General features: G+C 37.9%; 1 protein-coding gene across 1 annotated transcript in view; it reads right to left on the reverse strand.

The window, feature by feature from the left end:
• Positions 1-21,850, reverse strand: part of HCN1 (hyperpolarization activated cyclic nucleotide gated potassium channel 1) — a 302,469-nt gene that overhangs the window by 48,273 nt on the left and 232,346 nt on the right. The window contains exon 5 of the mRNA XM_070411883.1: positions 668-814. Coding sequence (XP_070267984.1) covers positions 668-814 — 147 coding nt within the window. The remainder of the gene's footprint in view (positions 1-667; positions 815-21,850) is intronic.

Genomic DNA, 21,850 nt, shown 5'->3' on the forward strand with positions numbered 1-21,850 from the left:
CAAAGCAAAGTATTGGAATGAGGTTATAAGAAATTACTTGCAACAGGTGAGGTGAGTCTGTGAGTGAATCTAGGGGATGAACAGGGAAAATAAACATGGAAAAAGAGTGGAAATCAGAAAAATAAAGAAACAATATGTAATAATGATAAGAGGGTGGAAGATTGGGAAGATATGGACAATCAGGACACATGAAGGAACTTTCATAACTGGGGATACAGAAATAAACAGTTCTGAGAATCATAATTAAAACAATTTCCAGTATTTATTTTAAATATATTTTTATTGATTTCAGAGAAGAAGAAGAGGAAGAGAGATATAGAAACTTCAATGAAGAGAATCATTAATCGGCTGCCTTCTACATGCCCCACAGCGGGGATTGAGTCTGAAACCTGGGCATGTACCCTGACCAGGAATCAAACCATGACTTTCTGGTTCATAGGTTGACATTCAACCTCTGAGCCACACCGCTTGGGCAATTTCCAGTATTTTTTTTTTTTAACAATAAAAAACATGTGTATGGGAAAACATAATAAAGAATAAGGGCAAAAAATGATGTCTTATAATTTAATTCCAATATTTCTTTTGAGCAATGTGATAGCATGGACCTCAGGATTTCCTGTGAACAGAGAAAGCAATGACCAAGGAGGTCCAGGACTAGAAACCTTACCTCTCTCAGAGGATCGTTCAGTTCATTGAGAATATTTTCCTCATCAAAGATCTTGCCTTGGTATCTGTGTTCATAGTAATCATGAATCTTCTGACGCATATCAGCTGGCAACTTATGGAATGACATGTACTGTTCCACTTGCTTATACTGTAAGGAAAGGAAAAAAGAAAATGAAAAACCATGGTTAGGCTGAATGAGAAATCGTCATGATACTTTGCTATATTCAATAACACCTGGATAACAATAACAAAAAGAAGTAATTCTTTAAGGGCAAGGAACTCATATACTAGGTTTTAATGTCACTATTCTGTGTCACATATTGTAGAAGGTATTTATTTCGGTAAATCTTTCCTCTAATAACCTGAGATGTTATGGAGAGAAGGCACAGAAGGATTTCAGAGTGAGTTTAAGGTTGTGGTCCCAGAAAAACCAATAATGGGGTAAAAATAAAATTTTTACAGACACACACACACATACATTCTTTTTTAAAATTTCATTTTTAGCTGAGTTCCAAAAGAAGTATGAAGTTGCTCTTTGGGTCTTAATTTGGAGAAAAGAAATCTGGTAACTTTGGACACTACAAAAAGTTTTATCTGAGATCTTACAGGGAAAGAGCAGACCTAATTCAATTTTGAACATCTAGGCAGGGAACTTGGCATCTGTTTGCAAGTCAAGAAACAGATGCCTTGCAAAGTAAGACAATGTGTCCCGCTTCAACTTAGGACCCAGGAGAACATGAGGGTGAGACTAGATCCACCTAATTTCATAGCAGGAAGTTAATTCAGACAGTTAAGTTCATTTAACCAAGAAGTTCTTAAACTTGGGTATTTATAAACTTAGGTGGGGTTGTTGTTCTTTGGGGATGCAGATTTTCAGGCTTAACTCTGAGATGATTCCCTTGGTGTACAGGCCCCTGTGAATTTACAGACATGCTCACATACACACACAGAGTCACTATTTTTTTAAACATCCCTGCTAGTTAACAGGACATGGTAGCACCAATGTTGCATGGGAGCTAATTAGAAGGGAATTTCAGGCTTAACCCCAGATCTATGAAATCAGCATCGACATCTTAAAAGGACCCCAGATGACTCATCACTTTTACATTTGAAAAATGCCTTTAATGTTTCCAAAACAGGTAGTTGTAGGGCACAGCTATAGGGTTAAGCCGACTGACCGGTTGGCAAAGCCACAAATAAGTCCCAGCTTAGAGGGCACAGTCCTCTTAGCATAATTAGGCTTGACCTTATGACACTCCCTACATCTTATCTGGGTAGCTAATGGGCTAAGGGAGATGTAGCAAGTGCTGCCAAAACAAGTGAAACTCACAAGAACATTGTAACTATGGTGACCACTGCCTTGTTTACCACTGGCTATAAAATAAAGGCTCAGCTTGCCTCTGAATCTCTCTCTGTGGCCTCAGCCAGGCACAGGAAGATCCACCTTGACCCAGCTTATTCTCTTTGTCATTTCTCCATCCTTCACCGCCCTCACTCAGGCTTGTGGAACCCTTGGCTGAGCTGGCTCGGTACAGTAGTTATGATGCCATACTTTGAAAAAGTGAGTTAAAACTCTCAAAATTAGTTTCATTGTACAGGAATAAAGTTGACAATAAAAATAAAATAGTAATAAAATCAGATAAAGATACTGGAATATGATTCTTCCTTTAAACAAAAACACATTTTATGCCTTACCATGGGAAGCTTTTTCTCAGATCTTTCAGATAGCAGAGTTCTGTCTATAAAATCTAGGTCTTTTGCCTCCTTGTCTGCACTTCTTGTGATTATAATTGTAATTGATAACAGTCACAGCTAATGAATAACAGCAATTGAATTTCTTCAATTTCCCCACATACTTTCCTTACCTATAAAGCTCATATTGTTTGGATGTTCCCCTTGAGAGCTTAGTATCCTCTAATGAAATACAATTTTGTCATGAGAATTCCTTTATTTGGTCACCAGATTATCCCCTTGAAGTATTAAAGCCCCCAAATGAATATATATGAAGCAACTAGATTACCGTTTAAGCATTTTGAATTTTAGGCACCAATGCTGTCACAGCCATTGTGTGTAAATGGCTTCTAGTATGTACTTGAGAACTACAGGGTTAATATTTCCCGAAGAGCTCACAATCCATATGCCTGCCTAACCTCAGATGCTTCCTAGCTCATTTCTGGAAACCTGGATTCAGTCTGCTGGGCCCTAACCAGCTGGTCCATAAGAAAGCAACTCCCATGGCCTTCTCAACCAACAGCTCTGGAGGGTGAAGCTGATTTGCAGCTGGTCTGGAAACACTCTATCTTTATTTCTGGAGACATTTCTGTGCCTACCTTTTTACTCTTAGACAAAAAGAAGGCAGTGGAATATGTGATGGACTTTTCAGGGTCTAAAATGCCACTGGAGACCCCCATGGTTAACTTCTGCACTAATGACTTACAACTAATCTACTTGATTTTGATACCATTGTAATTAACCTAGTTATTAATAACAGGAAAGGAGCAAAGGGAAGGCCAACTATTATAGACATATCATTTGGGCCGTTTCACCAAGAAGCTAAAGCTTTACTTTCCCTAGGGAGCCACCGGTCTATTCCCTGCAGATTGCTGGGGGAAGGGACTGCAGAGGGAGGAGAACAGACACATACCCAGTGGAGTTGGGGTGGCATTGGGAAGGTATTTGCTTGTCAGTCACACCTGGGAACAGGTCATTGGCCAGGATGGGCGTGGCCATGGCAGGGCATGAAATTTGGGATATTTAATCCCTCACACATTGGAATTTGTGAACTTGGCGTGTAACACTTGACTCCTGCCTTGTGGGGCTCTATCGCTCCTCTTCCTGACACTGGCCTACATGATCCATGATGCTGAACTGGACCCAGCTGCAACATGGAATGGAAACTCTGGACACTGGCTTTGCTTTTAGCTCTACTGAACCCCCAGCTACACTTCTATGACTGGAATGGCACTTTGGAAACCCAGGGGTGTAATTCTACAAATAAAAACCACTCATCCTCCCATGCAAGTCTCAGAAAATTCTTTTCCTCAAGATATCATAAGGACCCCACACTCAGCACCCGGTGGGGAAGAGAACACCCAATTTCCCTGATAACGGTTTAACTAGTCTGGCTCAACTAGATCAAACGCTATGGGGAGCTTTGTGGGTGAGCTCTCCCCACACCAAGGCTCCCCGCACAGATCCTGATGGAAGAAACCAGAGACAGCTCACCCCAGATGCTCCCCATGGGGAGCTCACCCTGGGAAAGGCGCTGGCTTCTGATGCTTATTGGTGTCTCTTTCTCAGCAGTGTGGTCCCTTTGCCTTTAAACAAAAGCCTCCTATGAGCAAGTCTGGCATCTGATGCGTCCTGTCAAACACCCGGACTTGGGAAAATAAAACAGCTTCAGATAATAGGACGACTGCAGCTTGGACACTGACTACAGTGATGAAAGTCCTTTCCGTTCTGGCCAAATAAAGGATTCGCTACCAGCTGGTGTCCAGCAGTCTCTGCTTACCCTTCTCAACAAGCTTCCTGCCCAAACACTGCTTGGAGTGGTGAGAATGTTCAACCTTAGAACATTGAGCTCTAGATTTCTCAATTCTTTGTAAGCATCTTAGGGGTATAAGATGCAGTGTTAACCATGTAGTATTCATTTGGAGGAAATCTGTGTCTATGTGCAAAGGCCTAGTCATCTAGAGGAAAAATGAGCTGCTCCATGTATGTCTCTGGAATTGGAAAACGAATCCTTGATTAGCTGCATACAAATATCACATGTGAAACTATTTTATTTTTAAGGCAAGTTGGCGTTGGTTGAAGTCCAGTTCTTTTTCCTTACAAAATTCATTTCATCCCTTTAGGTTTCAGTGTCCTAATCTGCAGCAAAAGGGTGTTAGGCCAAATGATGTACCTTGTTCCTTCAGAACAAAATTTCTATAGGTATTTCTTGTCATTTATCCATACTGAGCCAAGTTTGAATTCTGAGCCTATATTATGCATTTTAACCATTCACTGACATGGGAATTATTGATCTAACAAATGTTAATTGATTGCTGTGTGCTAATGGTTCTCAAGGGGCAGTTGTCAAATACCAGTACCACCTGAGACGTTAGAAAGGCACATTTGTATTCTTCACCCGGACCTACTGAATTAGAATTGCAAACTCTAAGCTGTGTGTGTTTTAACAGACTCTCAATCACTAAAATATCAGAACCACTTTGATATGCCAAGTACTGTGATAACTTAGGACATAAGGAAGCGCTCTGAGTGAGAGTCAGGAAAGAAAAGAAATTCAGTTTTGACAAGTTAAGGTTAAGATGCCCACGGCCCATCCTAATGCATATCTATAGGTCAGGTACTCAGGACAGAAAATACACATAGTTGATGACTCAGGGGTCACTAAGGAAGGAGGGGCCATCAAGGAGAGAAAAGACAAAAAGTAGAATCTACATTTTAAAAGCAGTGGAGTCATGGAGATTGATCAAGGTAAGGGAACTGACATTTGCCAGCAAGATGTGTGAGCAGAACCCAATAAAAATGATTAGCACAGTGGTTCTCAACCTGTGGGTCGCGACCCCTTTGGGGGTCAAACGACCCTTTCACAGGGGTTGCCTAAGACCATCGGAAAACACATATATAATTACATATTGTTTTTGTGATTAATCACTATGCTTTAATTATGTTCTATTTGTAACAATGAAAATACATCCTGCATATCAGATATTTACATTATGATTCATAACAGTAGCAAAATTACAGTTATGAAGTAGCAACAAAAATAATTTTATGGTTGGGGGTCAACATGAGGAACTGTATTAAAGGGTCGCAGCATTAGGAAGGTTGAGAACCATTGGATTAGCAGAACCCAAAGAAGGACAAAGCATTGAGAGGAATGCTCAAAAGGAATGTGCCCTAAGAAAAGGGGTATTGGACATTGCCCAGTGAATTTGGAAATGAGGTAGTAATCCTCCTTAGAACTAAAAGAATAGTCTCTTGATACCCAAATATCATTGCATACACTGAAGATAACTGGAAGATAGGAATTACAAGTTATACTTTTCATTTTATTACAAGAACAAATGACATAATAAAAATTAGTAAGTTAAGTCAAATGGAGCTCTTAATTTATGACTCTAACTCTAGTCTTCAAATCTAAAAAACATTGCATAGAAGTAGTTAACTTTTTACTGAAGTCTGTCTCTCAGAATGCATGGAATTACTATATAACAATGTGTTTTCTGGAATCTCAGGAGATTTTTTACAATGTAGCCCATGCTGACAGCAAACACTTAAGCTGTGGGATGACTCTATGTAACTTGAGGTGGCAAAAATAATTGTCATTGCATCACTTTTTAAATTATTGATATAGGGAGACTCCAAATGATTCCAGAAACAATGATTACAGGCCATTGCCACCAATAAGCCTCCTTGGCAGAGCGCAGCCAAGATTTTGGAGATGATAGTGAATGTTCCCAGGTAATCCAAGACTGAGCTACTTCCTTCTTTTTATTATTTAGCTGGCCTTGAAAATGACCAGATTCCAAAACGTTTTCCAAAAGTCAGGCTCTGTTTAAGGCTTAACTAAGCAAGTAATTGAAAAAACAAAAATAATGGCAAGTCAGTGTATGTAAGAATTAGAAGAAAATACTTAATTACCAAGGAAATAAATTGTTCCTATAAAACACTCTTAGAAAGTTAATGTTTTAGTAATCTATATATATAAAAGCCTAAGTGACCAAGTGACTGGTTGACCCATCACTATGATGCGCACTGACCACCAGGGGGCAGACACTCAACACAGGAGCTGCCCCCTGGTGGTCAGTGCACTCCTACAGCCAACCTCCCGTGCCAGCCAACTGTCTGCGGTCCCTCCCCCTGGCCAGCCATCCCAGATCAGCCCCAATCGGGACTGGGTGATATGGCCTCGATCAGCCCCAAGTGCAGGCCAGGCTGAGGGACCCCACCCTTGCACAAATTCATGCACTGGGCCTCTAGTTTTAGAATAAAAGTCAAGAATATAGATGATTGCTAGAAAATGAAACATTCATTATAATTATAATAGAGTTTAAATCTGTGCTTGAGTATTTTAAAATCTTTTAGAGTATTTTATTGCTCTAAATGGCTTTGATTTTTATCATTGCACTTTTTCCAAGTGTGTGTGTGTGTGTGTGTGTGTGTGTGTGAAAGTTATTTTGATTGTTAATTACAGATTTACAAATTAAACCACTGTGGTAACCTAATCACACTCTCATTTTTCAATAGGATCATTTAAAACATAATGTGCTATCTAAATACTTTTTTTAAAAATTAAATTTATTGGAGTGACATTGGTTAATAGGATCATATAGGTTTCAAGACACTACCTTATACCTGTTAGAATGACTATTATCAACAAGACAGGTAATGACAAGTGCTGGAGAGGTTGTGGAGAAAATAGAGCCCTCATTCACTGCCAGTAGGAATGTAGAATGGTACAGTCACTATGGAAAACAGTATGGAGGTTCCTCTAAACACTCTTATTTAACATCCCCAACAATTTCTTTCACCCACAGATGATGATCTTACCTAATTTTTTTTTAAAGTAGAAGCTTTTCAACAAGAACATCTATTAACACATTTAGAAAGATACCTGTTTTTTCTTCTTGCTCTTATAACAATAAAAAAAGTGTCTTTCCTCTTATTTGAAGTTAATCTTTCAACTGTGTTTGAATATCTCCTCCTTAGCTCTCCTCAGGAACATTACCCTGTGTGCTATAGTATCTATCTTACAACTTTATCTTTCTCTGTACGTATTGGTTCTAGCCAAATAGCTTTCAAATATACTTGCCTTTTATTTCAAAGAATAACAACAACAACAATAATAAGTAACCCTGAGATATTATAAACTATTTTCCAGGCACTCAACTAAACAGTTTACTCATATTTGCTCATTTTATCCTCACAACAACCTTATGAGATTGTACCATTATCTTCACTTTACAGATGATGAAACTGAAGCACAGAGGATTTAAATAACTTGTGTAAAGTCACACAGCTAATCAGAGTTGAAGTGAGGATTTGAACCTAGGCCATCTGGATTCAGTTTGTATCCTTATTCACTACCTGATATTCTTATCTAAAAAAAAAAAAGGATCTCAATTGAGCATAAGCAACTCTCAATCTACCACCCAACTATTTTCCTTCCCTTTCTCAATCAATTTCTAAAAAAGTGGTCTATACTCATTATCTCACTGTCTATCCCTCTTAGAACTTTAAACACAGAACTATAGCTCCCATTTCTTCTGCTCCACTAATACTCTGACATTTAAATGATTTCCCAATGGTTACCATGATAATTAGATGCTTTGTAAAGATACTCTTATTTGGTATGAAGAGCAATGGACACTAGTAGCTGACCCTGCTGATGCCCCATGTAAACCCCTGACCATGACCTCTAACTTCAACTGTACGTATGCTGGATAGTCCATCTCAGGGTTTCTGCCTGAGAACTTCCTGAGAAATTTAGAAAAGTTGTTCAGCTTAAGGTAGAGTTGCATGGAAGTTTGGGAATGGGGAAAGTGTAGGTAATACTACCCAGAGTAACATTCAATCAATGAGAAACCGGAGTCTCCACATTTATGTCATAGCCTCCCTTCCTTCAGAGAGACAATTCTATGGTGCACTCTGAATCTTTCCTCAAGGGCATCAGTGGGACCATGTGCACTTGTCCATGTTGGAGGACAACTCAATCAAATACAGTTCATTGGCTTTACCCAAGTCTTACTCTTTGTGCTCCCCATTCTGCTTCATGGAGTATTCTGCTCCTTAGAATAATCTCCCAATAAATTACCTGTGCCCAAATCCTTTTCCCAGGCTCTTTTAGGAGAACCCAAATTAAGACAACATTATTATTGATCCTTTCCTCCAGAAGGCATCTAGCCCCTGGCTTCTCCATCTATATACTCTTCTTGCTTCCTCTTTCCTCTCTGGCTGTATTCTGCAGTCTTATTTGTTGATGTCTCTTTATATGTTGGTGTTTCAAAGGCCTATCCTTACAGACTTTTAAAAATATTTGATCTCACATATTTTCCTTGAGTAATCCTTCCCTTATCTGACTTTAGTTACTATCATATACTACTGATTGCCAATCAATAACCCCAGATCAGAACTAACTCCTGATCTCCAGATTCATCTGTCCATCTTCCACTTGAACATCCACCTTTAAAACATGTCTCAAAGCACATAAAACACAACATGCCCCCAACTGAGGTCATCTTCCTTCTCCCCCACACCTTCTCTGTCCAACCAACAGCCTAAACTGTAGATCTGGTTTAAAGGACAATAATCTCTCTGTTTCCAATACATTTTACCTTTATTCTGTATACACTAACCACATTGCCACTTGGGAGTCCACTTTCTCTGAGTATTTTTCTCTACCACCTGGCTTGACTCAAACTTTAATAAACATTCAGATAACATGGGGATCTCACTAACATGAAGATCCCTATTCAGAATGGGTGGTGCTGGAACTGAGATTTGGCATTTCTAACAATATCCTAGATCAGTGGTTCTCAACCTTCTGGCCCTTTAAATACAGTTCCTCCTGTTGTGACCCAACCATAAAATTATTTTCGTTGCTACTTCATAACTGTAATGTTGCTACTGTTATGAATCATAATGTAAATATCTGATATGCAGGATGGTCTTAGGCGACCCCTGTGAAAGGGTCGTTCAACTGCCAAAGGGACTGCAACCCACAGGTTGAGAACCGCTGTCCTAGATGATGCTTATGCCAGTTATCAGAAACTCACAGTAGAAAGGTCTTGATTAGATTAGGTGGGCCATTTAGTGTCCCTCCACACCAAACCCAACCCTGGCTCTTTTCCCAGTATCATAATTGCTTATTAAGTTTTCTATATTTTCCACTAGACCATAAGCATCTTGAATTGTATTTTCACCAATTTATCTCTATTTTCTAATACAGTGATTCACATATAGTAGCTGTTAAATATTTGCTGGATTAGTTATATATGTTCCAAAATATTCTTTTTTTGTAAACTATATTGTTTAGTCTTGATTGGGAACCGGATTTAAATTACATTTTGAAGTATTACCAAAATGACATCAGACAGTTTTGTGTGATAAGGCCAAATAAATGTAAAACACTTAAATTCCTTACTTCTTTTTTTTTTTTTAAATCTAATTATTCATTGGAAAGAAAAACCAAACACCTATTAATTGTGACAAAATGTTTATCCCCCCACCTTCTCAGGAGTAGAATATGCCTTATTTGAAGTAGCTTAAAGATCTATAACTTAGTTCATTGACTTTACTTTAAATGATTTGTCATTTAATTTTAAAAAAATTAGATGTTGAAGGACAAAGTGTTTCCTAAACTATGAAGTCTGCTAGTCATAAATCTAGAGGTACCATTTCACACCAACATTAAATTGTATAGACTACCCATGATTGCAGCTTTTATAGTAATAATTTGTGTTAGTGTAATTCAAATAGTATACATTTTTTAAAAATTGTGTGCTTTGAATTTTGTCACATTTTGTCGTGTGTGTGTGTGTGTGTGTGTGTGTGTGTTTAAAATTATTAAATGAAAAGATGGTAGTTTAGTTTTTAACCCTACATTGGGAAGATATATTCACTCTCTCTAATGGAGTTGTACATTTCTTTTACCAATACCCTCTTTCTATCACCCTTAACCATTTAGAAAATGTTTTTATTGATTTCAGAGAGAGGAAGGGAGAGGGAGAGAGGGATAGAAACATCAATGATAAGGAAGAATCATTAATCTGCTGCCTCCTGTATACTTCCTACTAGGAATTGAGCCTGCAATCTGGGCATGTGCCCTGACCTGGAATTGAACTATGACATCTTGGTTCACGGGTTGAAACTCAATCACTGAGCCCCACCAGCCAGGCCTCAACAAATTCTTTAAGCTTTCAGGGATGGGTGATAAATTATTTACATAAGCCTTGTATAATTATGTGCATTAAAAAGATGAATACTTTGAAACTAAGGATGTCCTTAAAAATATCACTGATATTCTTCATTATTTTTGGTCAAAATATTTCTTCGCAATAGTATCAGCTTGATTTGCTTTTGAAAGTCTCTCTTGTTTTTTAATATAACTGTTTCTATTTCCCTGTCCATGGCTGTCCAAATTCAAAGCAACTGCATAGCTGAGGATAAACAATAATAACTAAGAGTAAATATCATCTGGAGAATAATTAAAAGATGACAATGAATTAAAGACTCATCACCATGGAGAAACAACACATCTGATGAAGAAAGGAGCTTTACAATACTTAAAATGAGTATTCCTCTGTATTACTTTGTTTTTCAAAAGTGAGTAATTCTAACAAAGATTAATCCCATCTAAACAAATTAAAAGCATGATTTTCGTTAAGAGCATAATATATAACAAGATTGAAATGGATGTGATTATAGTACTTATCATGTCTGACTGATGTGCTATTAAGAAGCAATGAAGCAGCACAAACGTATATTAAACACAGCCAATCAAAACCCACGTTTCAGACCTGAGTATTGATCAGGTGTTAGTCTCACATGGAACAATTTAAAGCCCGTGTTAACCAACTGGGGAAGTTACAATATGTACTTACTATAATAATCTTGGGAAATATCTACCAGAGAGTAAGGGGATATGAGAAGAAAGTGCTAAGTACAGTTCTGTGGAATGAGAAGAAGCACAGAGGTCTTGTTTAAGCAAGGTCAAATTTTAACAAAAGGTGAATATTGTCAGTTGATTTAAAAAGAAAATACACACAAACATACATATACACTGAGTGGCCAGATTATTTTGATCGGCCAGATTATTATGACCACCCCATTAGTAAAATGAAGTGAATTAGTTATGCAAATAATAATAATAAAACCTTGAGAGTATTTGCTTAGGAAGTTTTCAATATTCAGTATTTTTGGAAGTGTCAATGAAGTACTGATGGGGTGGTCATAATAATCTGGCCCATTCAGTGTATATGTTTGTATTTTGTGAATATATATCAACATACAGAAATATGGGTTCCTGAATATAAGTGTACAAAATGGTTTTTAGTGCCAGCATCATAACATCATGATTAATAATACTAGGGAAAGGAGATATTTTCAGAAAACCAGTCATGGAATTTATAAAAGGAAAGGATCTGAACCTTATCAACTCAAACACTATGAAACTAGTAGTCCTGGGTTAAGACATAAAATATGACATTTTAAGTTCCACCATACGATGCTTCCTGGAGTGGTGAGAGAAGACAAAGCCTTCCAATCTAACTAGCATAAATTCGAAAGTGCATTGTTACACTTAGAACCATTAGCAAGAGCACAAAACAAGCTTGCCAGAGAAACATCTTAGCAGCAGGTGAGAGCAGCTGTTCACTAAAATATAAGGGACCTTTTGCAAGGCCAGCGGTGTCAGCCACCACATGAAGATGAGTCAAGACCCATGTGTTATTGGGCAGGGAATGGACTGGCTGTTATTGGCCAAGCAAAGTGAAGAGGTAGATCCAAGAAAGGGACCAATGGGCCCCTGGATGCCCACCGTCAAAGTCAGGTAAACAGAGACAGCAAAGCGAAGGAGTTTTGAATCCTGTTCCACTCTATCATAAGGGGTCAGGGGTTGACATTGCTTCTAATAACCAGCAAGATGTTTTTTGTTAATTTATTTTGATAGGAGAAGTACAGCTTTTGTTTCACTTGGTAAGTATTTATGGCCTTAAGTTGTAATTTCTCAAAATAAACTGAGGCTTCAAGATGGTAACACTGTTGTTTAATGGTTTTCTTTTCTTTTCTTGTGCTGAATGACCTTAAGGAGGTGCACTTGGTCAACAGTCATTGCTAATGAGTATCTTTTTAGCTAGATGTGCAGCCAGCAACTTTCCTAGAGTTTAGTTGGGAAGTGGAGGAGGGTTATAGACATTAACATAGAAATGAGAAGTGATAGAGGAATTGGGAAATTTTTCTAGTGCCCCTCTTCTCTTCATAATCAACATTCATGGATGGAGCATGTTGTCAGCTTCGAGTTTCCTGGCTTTTAATAACAGTATATATTCACTGAGAAGTCTTAAAATTATATCTGCAGTCCAGACCTCTTTCAATCAGTTTCTTTATGTTCAATTTCCCAATTGGTATCTCCTCTTGGATATATAATAAGGAGCTGACAATTGACACATCCAAGGCTGAAATCCTCCCCCAAACCTCCTATCACCATAGAATAGCTCATGGCTGCATATCACATAATGATGACTTTCTACTAGCGGAGATTGGAAATATTGCATTGCTTTTGCCATATCTTTTTCTCTTATACACTCTTCTGTTGGTGAATTTTATTCTATGCACATATTTCTTAATTTACAGCTTTGTTAAATTTTAATTTACATAGAGTAAAAATTCTCACTGTAGGTGTTCATTTTCGTGAGCAATCAAGTTTTCGAACATTTCCATCATTCTCCACAGTTCTCCCATTCTCTGGCTGGTTATCCCACTTCCCCACCACTGGTCTCAGGAAACTACTGATCTATTTTGTGTCACTTGCTTTGCCTTTTCTACAATTGTAAATAAATAGAACAATATCATCTTTAATCTTCGGCATCTGGCATTTTTTCACTTAGCATGATGTCTCCAAGATACATCTATGTTGCATATATCAGTATATATTCTTGTAATGTTTCTATTGCTGAGCAATATTTTTGGATCTTTTATAATATACTAGAGGCCCAATGCACAAAATTCATGCAAGAGTAGGCCTTCCTTCCCCCAGCTGCCAGCACCGGCTTCCCTCTGGCACCCGGAACCCAGGCTTCCCTCGCAGCCCTGGCTTTGTCTGGAAGCACAGAAGGACATCCAGAAGGATGTCCAGTCTAACTAGCATATTATGCTTTTATTATAGATTCACCTAGCCATCTCTACTCCTGCACACTTGGTCTAGGTCATCATCATCTCTTATACGGATGACTTCAAAAGCCTTCTCACTGGATCTCTCTGCTTCTCCTTTTGACTGATCATACTTTCTTCTCAGCCCAGGAGCCAGTGTTATCCTTCTAGAATGTAAGTCTGACCATGCCATGCCTTTGTTTAAAACCTTCCAAGTATTCCAGTCTTAGAGGAAACATGGACACCTTTCAATAAAATACAAGGTCACATGTGAGCTTGCTGCCTGTACCTTCTCCTACCACCCTGCTTGCTCCCTGATCGGTGTCCTTCGCCTGGAAATACAGGAGGATATCAAGAGTATCAGGAAGTACAAGAGTCCCAGAGAAGACAGGGAATAAATACACCACATCTTCCTGCCTCCTGTTTCCCTCAGTGGTGATAAATAGAAAGGCTTGTAACATTAAAATAAAATAAATTGTAGAATATAGTGTAAAATGCACTTAACTTTCAAATGCATTTTCATATTGAGACAAGTGGCTTTAGTCTATACCCCAGAACACTCCCGTGTGTGTTTACATTTCTCTGCATCTTAGTCACACGAGGTAAAGAAGCGTGAAAGTCGGGGACTTGATCATTCTGGGTCACGAGCGTGACAAGTGTTAATTACAGTATTAGCTGAGCTGAGACTGATGCAGGCAAACCTCTAAGAAAGGATAATTTTAGCTCTGTATTTTCTTAAATCGAGTTTTCAAGTCTGTAACAACAATGACAATGACAGCAACAAACTATATTTTGCAAGAGGACTCTGGTGTAATGGGAATGTTCCTTCATGGGGTGGAATTCAGACAGACATAGCTGTTTTTACTTGGAGAAAATGAAAATGGTATGGGAATTATAGTTCTTTTAAAAATAAAACACTGGGTCTGGTTTACCGCTAATGGGGTGTATGAAGACACTACAATATGAAAAACAAAAGACTGTTTCAGTTCTTCAAACAGATAAAACTTTATATGAAGCAATCAACTATTCACACATATGAATAATAAATATATTCCTCTAATATCATCCAATAAATAAAAAATCAGATACGAAGAAAACCCCTGAATCTGAAAAGAAAATAAACTTTGGATTAATAAGATTTTAACTAAAAAAACTGGACATATCTGACTCCCAATTTCCTACCTTAAAATAACGTTCTAGCACTTTAATATTTTCTATACCAAAGCAGATGGTTTTAGTGCTTCAGAAAACATTGAATACATTTCCAACATAATACAGTTCAGATTAGACAAATTATGGATATATAAAATTTTCACATCTTTTTGGCACTTTAGCATCAAGTGCGGAAGAAAGAGATAACTAGAAGGTTATAAAAAACTAAAAATAGAAATTACATTTTTAAATAGTAGCATTACATATATTATTCTTGTTAATTTAAGGTTTTTATAATTATGTTTTTTTTCCTATAGTGGACTAACATTTACTATTCATGATAGTCATACATCTATTTATTCTTCTCCAAGTACTTTCTCTGCAAGTCTGTTAGGTTGCAGAATATAGTGACAGAGCAAAGCCGAGAATACTTTTCTCTTGACTGCAGAATTGTGCTCTTGGCTAAACACAAAACACATAAAAATGCTAAAGATAAATACTGTTTCATATGTATACCGTGTAAAAGAAATAAAGGGTAGTAGAGTGATGACTGGTCCATTTAAGACCTTGGGTGCTCCTTTCTATTGATGCTCCTACAATGTGTTTATTGGTTGAGGAATTCTTGGGATGTCTTATTTTTATCTAAATAAATAATGAGGAAAAGAATATCTCAAGGCTAGAAAAGGTACAGATGTTAGGGACCACACTGAGTAAGCTGATATGTGGACAGCATTATTAGAAAGCAATCTACATCTTTAAAAATTAAGCAGGTGATGATAAAATTCCCAGGATGATTTACAGTTTCCAAAGAACGTTTGTTCTTCCCAACAACCCCAGGAGGCAGGCAGGGCAGGCTTGCATATGCTCGTATCTTCATGAGAAATTGAGACTCCTAGGAGGGAAATAGCATGCCTGAGGCCAAGCAGTACTTTCTCGGTGGGGCTGGGACTCTGAACCACGTTCTTCACACACTGAACATATGCCCATGTCTCCTGTGAATTTTGCATTGCATATTGTTCACGAAGCAGAGAAAATCTGTTCTGATTTCCTGACATGACTATTTTTTAAGGGCTTCCAGGGGACTCAGACGTGCAGCCCAGGTTGAGAACTGCCGGTTTAAAATACGAAGAGAGCAAGCGGGAGTTTGTAACATGAGGAACATGGGTCCTCTGAGAACTGCTGGAGGAAGGCAGGGATGCTACCTTGGAGGAGAAAGCAATTGAGAGACGGGGTTTGACCTAGTGTTCTCCGTCATCCCAGCAGAACCAGGGACAGTGGCTAGAAACTCTAGAGACAGATACCACATTAATGGAAGGCCTGACGTTCATAAAACTCAAACATCCTATATAATAAAGAGTTAATGTGCTAATTAGACAGGGGGGAATGACCTTCCAGAACAACCAGTGGGTGGGGCCGCAGGGCCACGGGGCTGCAAGGCAGCCAGGGCCAAGAGGCAGACAGGCTGCCAGGGATGAGGCAGCCGGGGCTGTGAAGGCCGAGCCCCTTGCACGATTTTTGTGCATTGGGCCTCTAATTTCAAAATAAATGTGTGCTCTCTGAGGTGGTAACCTCTGTGTTGAGGAAAGTAAAGAATGGACAACTATGGATGGAGGAAATGGAGGGAACCAATCATGGAAAAATTAAGAGAGGAAAGAGATCACTAAGATTTCGCGATAGTTTTATACTTTCTCATTTATCTTGAGCCTAATTTCCATTCTTCAGTTTGTGATTATTGCAAATTTTGTGCTTTGGTTGCTTATTAATAATTTAAAAAATGTTCTCATTTAAAAATAACTGATACTGCCTTATAAAATTTTAGGACAAAATGTGTTTGCATGGACCAAAATGTGTTTCCATAATGCCAATATGCATGTCCCCATTTAAGGGTATTTTAGGAGAGAGACGGCATATGTTGGAAAGAACTCTCCCATTGGAGACACACAGATCTGAATCCAAATTTCAGCTCTGTTGTTTTTGGGTTACATGGCCTTGAACTAGTAACTGGACTCCAAAACAGAAATTACAGAAACCAAATCTGAGAATTAAATAAGTGGTGCTAAATAAATATTAGTTTCCTAATTTATGTCTGACCTAACTAGTGACAATGTCCTGTACTGGCACAATGACAATTTAAAAAAAAAAAAAAAGGAACATCAAAGTATTTCTTTGTCTTCCCAAAGATCTCAAATTTGGAGATCTCTGCACTCCATAACTCAAACAGCTTTAGAACCTTGTAATTCTAGATCATTTTCCAACCCTGCCCTCCATGGCCAGAGCATACTGAATGTGCTTTGAAATGTGCTCTAAACATGCTGAATCCCATTTAAATTGTCCTTGATGACTCACGGTAATCAATATGAATAACACCTCCATACTATACTTAGTACAGTAGTTACTGCCTGGATTTTTCCATATTTCTGTATTGCATTTTCCTGAGGCTTCTACCTAATTCATTTCTCATTTCAGTGGCTCCAAGATGTGTAGGCCTGTTGTCTTTCCATGAAATTGTCTTTGCCAATTGCTGCCGATGCTGCTCTAGCTCTTCTCCTGTGATAGGATCCATTTTTATCTGTAACTTTCCACATACTTAGGGGTCTGTTTTGCACACAATCACCTGCAGCCAAGTCTTTACAGCCTTTGTCAGACTCCAGTTCAAACTAACCCGGAACAAATTAATGGTTTTTGGTAAAACCAGTCAAAGAGATGTTAAGTATCTGAGAAGGCAATGAATGCAACCACTCCTTATACCTATATGTTGACACTGGCTTAAGATTTAGGGAGGTTTTAGTTTAATGATCTGGAAGAGATATTAGTACTCCTATATTATTGCGGCACTATTCACAATCGACAGTTTGTAGTAACAGCCTAAAAGTCCATCAACAGATAAATAGATAAAAAATGTGGTATATACATACCATAGAATACAATTTATCCTTAAAAATTAAGGAAGAGTTACAATATGCAAGAACATGGATAAGCATTTATGGCATTGTGCTAAGTGAAAGACACCAGTCACAGAAAGACAGACACTGCAGGATTCCAATTATATAAGTATCTTAAATAGTCAAGTTCATAGAGTCAAAGAAGAAAAGGTAGTTCCCAGGGGCTGGAGGGGGAAGGATGAGGGGAGTTACTAATGAACAGGAATGAAGTTTCAGTTGGCAGGATGAATGAGCTCTAGTTATCTGCTGTACACAGTAAGCAATAATGTAGCATATACTCAAAAATTTAAGAAGGTAGATTACATGTGTTTTTATAACAATGAAATTTATTTTAAAAAATTATGTATATTTTAAAAATTTTAATTGATTTGAGGGAGGGAGGGAAGGAGGGAGGGAAAAAGAGAGAGAGAGAGAGAGAGAGAGAGAGAGGTCTCCTTGCCACTCCACTTATTTACACATTCATTGGTTGATTCTTGTTTGTGTCCTGACCACGTATCAAACTGCAACCTTGACATACTGGGATGATGCTATAATCAACTGAGCTAGCTGGCCAGGGCTGAAAATATTTTCAAAATACATTAAGTGAAAATGCAAGAACTGGAAGAAGAAGCTGAAATTTGTGAATTCAAGTAGCTTTACAATTGTGAGCACCCAAAAACACAAGTTTATTCTTGTATTATTATTAATTATTTTGTATTTTTCCATACAAACAACTATAAACCTACTTTTGTCCCACCCTGTATATTGTGGATAGCTAGTGTACATTAATAAGCCCGTTTCGAAGAATTTAAGTTATATCAGGGTGATGTTATTGGGACATTAATTAATGTTCTAAATTGCTGCATAATAGGTTCTTAAATATATTTATAATATGTGTACAAAACAAAGTCAAAATGATAAATTTTATGTTATGTATATTTTACCACCAAAAAATAGGAAAAACTAACGGGCATAAGATTTCATGACCCTGACACCTGCTAACACACCAGTGAATTCCTTGTACAGTTGTTAGATCTGTACCTCCTTTTACATATTTCACATACTATTGATATAGTGATATTATATTTTGATGTCAGAGGATCATGAGGTGATTTTTTTGTTTTTTGTCACATCACAGGAAATTCCTAGGACTAAGGGATTAAGACATTCTGCCACTTGTTCAAAATGAGGTTAATTCCCTTACTTTTTATAAAACTAAAAATTATAAAATGTTATTTTCTTTTCCAAAGTAAATGGCAGAGTAAGGGTCAGTGTGCTGTGAGCATAGTGATTATGAGCAGGTATCTTCAGCTTCACTGAACCACACGGTGTTTCCCATTAGAAGCATTATCATATCACAAAGCTCGTTTTCAAGGGAACAAAGCTAGATTTCTTAGGTAATTCTTACAATCAATTTATGTAAAAGTCTTAATAAGTATGAGATTAACAAGTGCAGAAAGGAAGAACATAGCCTATTAATAAGCTATATCCCCATATAACCTTATGCCTTTGAAGATAAATTAATATTTTTCTGAAAAATCAGAGAGAAATTCTCTGAATTCACAGAATCCAACCTATTCTGTAAGAATTTCAGGCAAGTTTATACAGGAAACAGTAAATCCTAGGGTTCCTCCCCCAAAACATTGTGAAATACCACAGCCAACATTATCACTCAAATGTCCTGGTAATTTTTTACAAGTTATTATGCAGCAATAATACATTTTGTATGTTTAGTGCCACCACTTCTTATAAAACATTGCAACTCTTTGTACTAATTTTCCTGAAAAAAGGAAACATTATTATTTTAAAACATGAACACAAAATTTTAAAATCTACAAATAGGTTTAAAATCCATGAGGAACTGATAAAAGTATTAAATTTTATTCGTTTAAAATAATGAGGTATTCTCAAGATCAATCCATGTTGTCACAAATGACAATATTTTATCTTTTCTGATGGCTCAGTAGTATTCCATTGTATATATGTACCACATTTTCTTTATCCAATCCAAATTTTTGAGGAACATCCATAATGTTTTCTATAGTGGCTGTACCAATTTACATTCTCACCAGCAGTTACTGAGGGTTCTTTTTCCTCCACAACCTCTCTAACACTTGTTGTTACTTATCTTGATGGATCTTGAGAATATCATGCTAAGCAAAATAAGTCAGTCAGAAAAATTCAAGAACCATATGATTTCAATTATATGTGGGATATAAAACTGAAAGCAACAAATGAACAAAAACAGACAAGAAAAACTCATCGACGAAGACAACTGTATGATGATTGCCAGAGGGAAAGGGCACAAGGGGGTACAAGTGAGAGGTAGTGAAGGGTAAATGGGGGTCAAATATTTGGTGATGGAAGGAGAGTTGACACTGGGTAGTGGGCACACAATGCAATATAAAGATGATATAAAATTGTACACCTGACCTATATAATTTTATTAACCAATGTCACTCCAATAAAGTTAATTAAAATATTTAAAACAGGAATGGGTTATATCAAGATAATGTCAAAAATGATTAATGTCAGCATCATTTTAATATCCTATATAATAAAGAGGTAGTATGCAAATTGACCATCACTCCAACCACAAAATGGCCACCCCCCTGTGCTCAAAGATGGCTGCCCACATGTGGACACAAGATGGCCACCACAAGATGGCCTGCAGGGGAGGGCAGTTGTGAGCGATCAGGTCAGCAGGGGAGGGCAGTTGGGAGGGACCAAGCCTGCATGGGAGGGCAGTTGGGGGTGACCGGGTTGGCAGAGGAGGGCAATTGGGGGAAACCAGGCCAGCAGGGGAGGGCAGTTGGGGGCAACCAGGCTGGCAGGGGAGGGCAGTTAGGAGCGACCAGTCCATCAGTGGAGGGCAGTTGTGGGTGACCAGGCCTGTAGGGGAGGACAGTTAGGGGTGATCGGGCCAGCAGGGGAGAGCAGTGTGGGGCAATCGGGTCGGCAGGGGAGCAGTTAGGTGTCGATCAGGCTGGCAGGGGAGTGGTTAGGGGGTGATCAGGCTGGCAGGCAGAAGTGGTTAGTGGCAATCAGGTAGGCAGGCAGGCAAGCAGTTGGGAACCAGCAGTCCTGGATTGTGAGAGGGATCCCAGATTGGAGAGGGTGCAGGCTGGGCTGAGGGACACACACCGGGCCTCTAGTTAACATATAAAAGAATAAAATACCAACCAAAGAAGTATTTCCATATACTTCTGCTCCAGAAAAAAATTGAATTTATAGAACATTTGCTAGCGAAACCCATGAAATTGACTTATTTATTCACATTCTAAAATAGTGAAATGCTCTGCATCTGGAGATAAAATTTATAATTCATTTAAGCTAGTTTCTCCAACTACTAAATAAGAAAAATAACGCCTTTAAAAGTTTGTTGGGAGATTTTAGTGATAAATGCCAAACAGCTGCATTACGCCTCATGTTTACTGTTAGATCTCTTGGCAGCACTAGAGTTTTGAAAGGATGTTCACAGTGGCAGGTACATTTGCTTTCAGACAAATGCAAGGTTTGTGCATCCATCTGATTGACAAATGTAATAAAATATTAATAACTTGCTCAGACATCTCAATTATGTCTATATCAAATAGAGCCAAAGAAAAACTTTGGGAACAATATGAAATCTGTAGGGTGCTATTTTATTCTGTAATTAAGAATTATAAAAGTTGATTTTCTAAAGTGTATATTCAGTATTTATAAAGCCAATGAGCACCTAAACTGCACTGACAAAATAATTTTTTAAGTGAAAAGTTATTTATATTTGAAAGCAATGCCCATTTGCAATCTAGTTCACTAATACAAGAGCTCAACTAATGAGCAATGCAATTAATCTGCTCATTCATTGTTTGACTTGAGTATCATCTTGTTCAGAGAATATTGTTCCTACAAATGCTACAATCTTGGAATAGTAATTTTGGGAGGTTGGAAGAAAAATGCAGAGGCCAAGCTGCAAATTACTTCTGAACATTGTATCCTCTTTAGCTACCTGTGCATCTCTCTAAAGCACAGAGCTTGGAAATAAGAATGGTGCTTTGTCTCTCTGCCACTCTGCTAGTTAACCTGTGAAGGTGGAATATAATTCAATCTCTCTGTTTCTCAGACCTCCTATCTCAAAAATGTGAATTAATTTAGAGTAAAATCATAATAAGGATATTTACACAGAAAAATCTTTCTTCTTTCCCTTGCTGGAAACTTCAACACAATTTAGTCAGCAGCTTTTACGCTATGAA

This window comes from Myotis yumanensis, unplaced genomic scaffold (genome assembly GCF_028538775.1).
Source record: "Myotis yumanensis isolate MYYU_CA2020_CCGP unplaced genomic scaffold, mMyoYum1.0.hap1 SCAF_4, whole genome shotgun sequence".
Lineage (NCBI taxonomy): Eukaryota > Metazoa > Chordata > Mammalia > Chiroptera > Vespertilionidae > Myotis > Myotis yumanensis.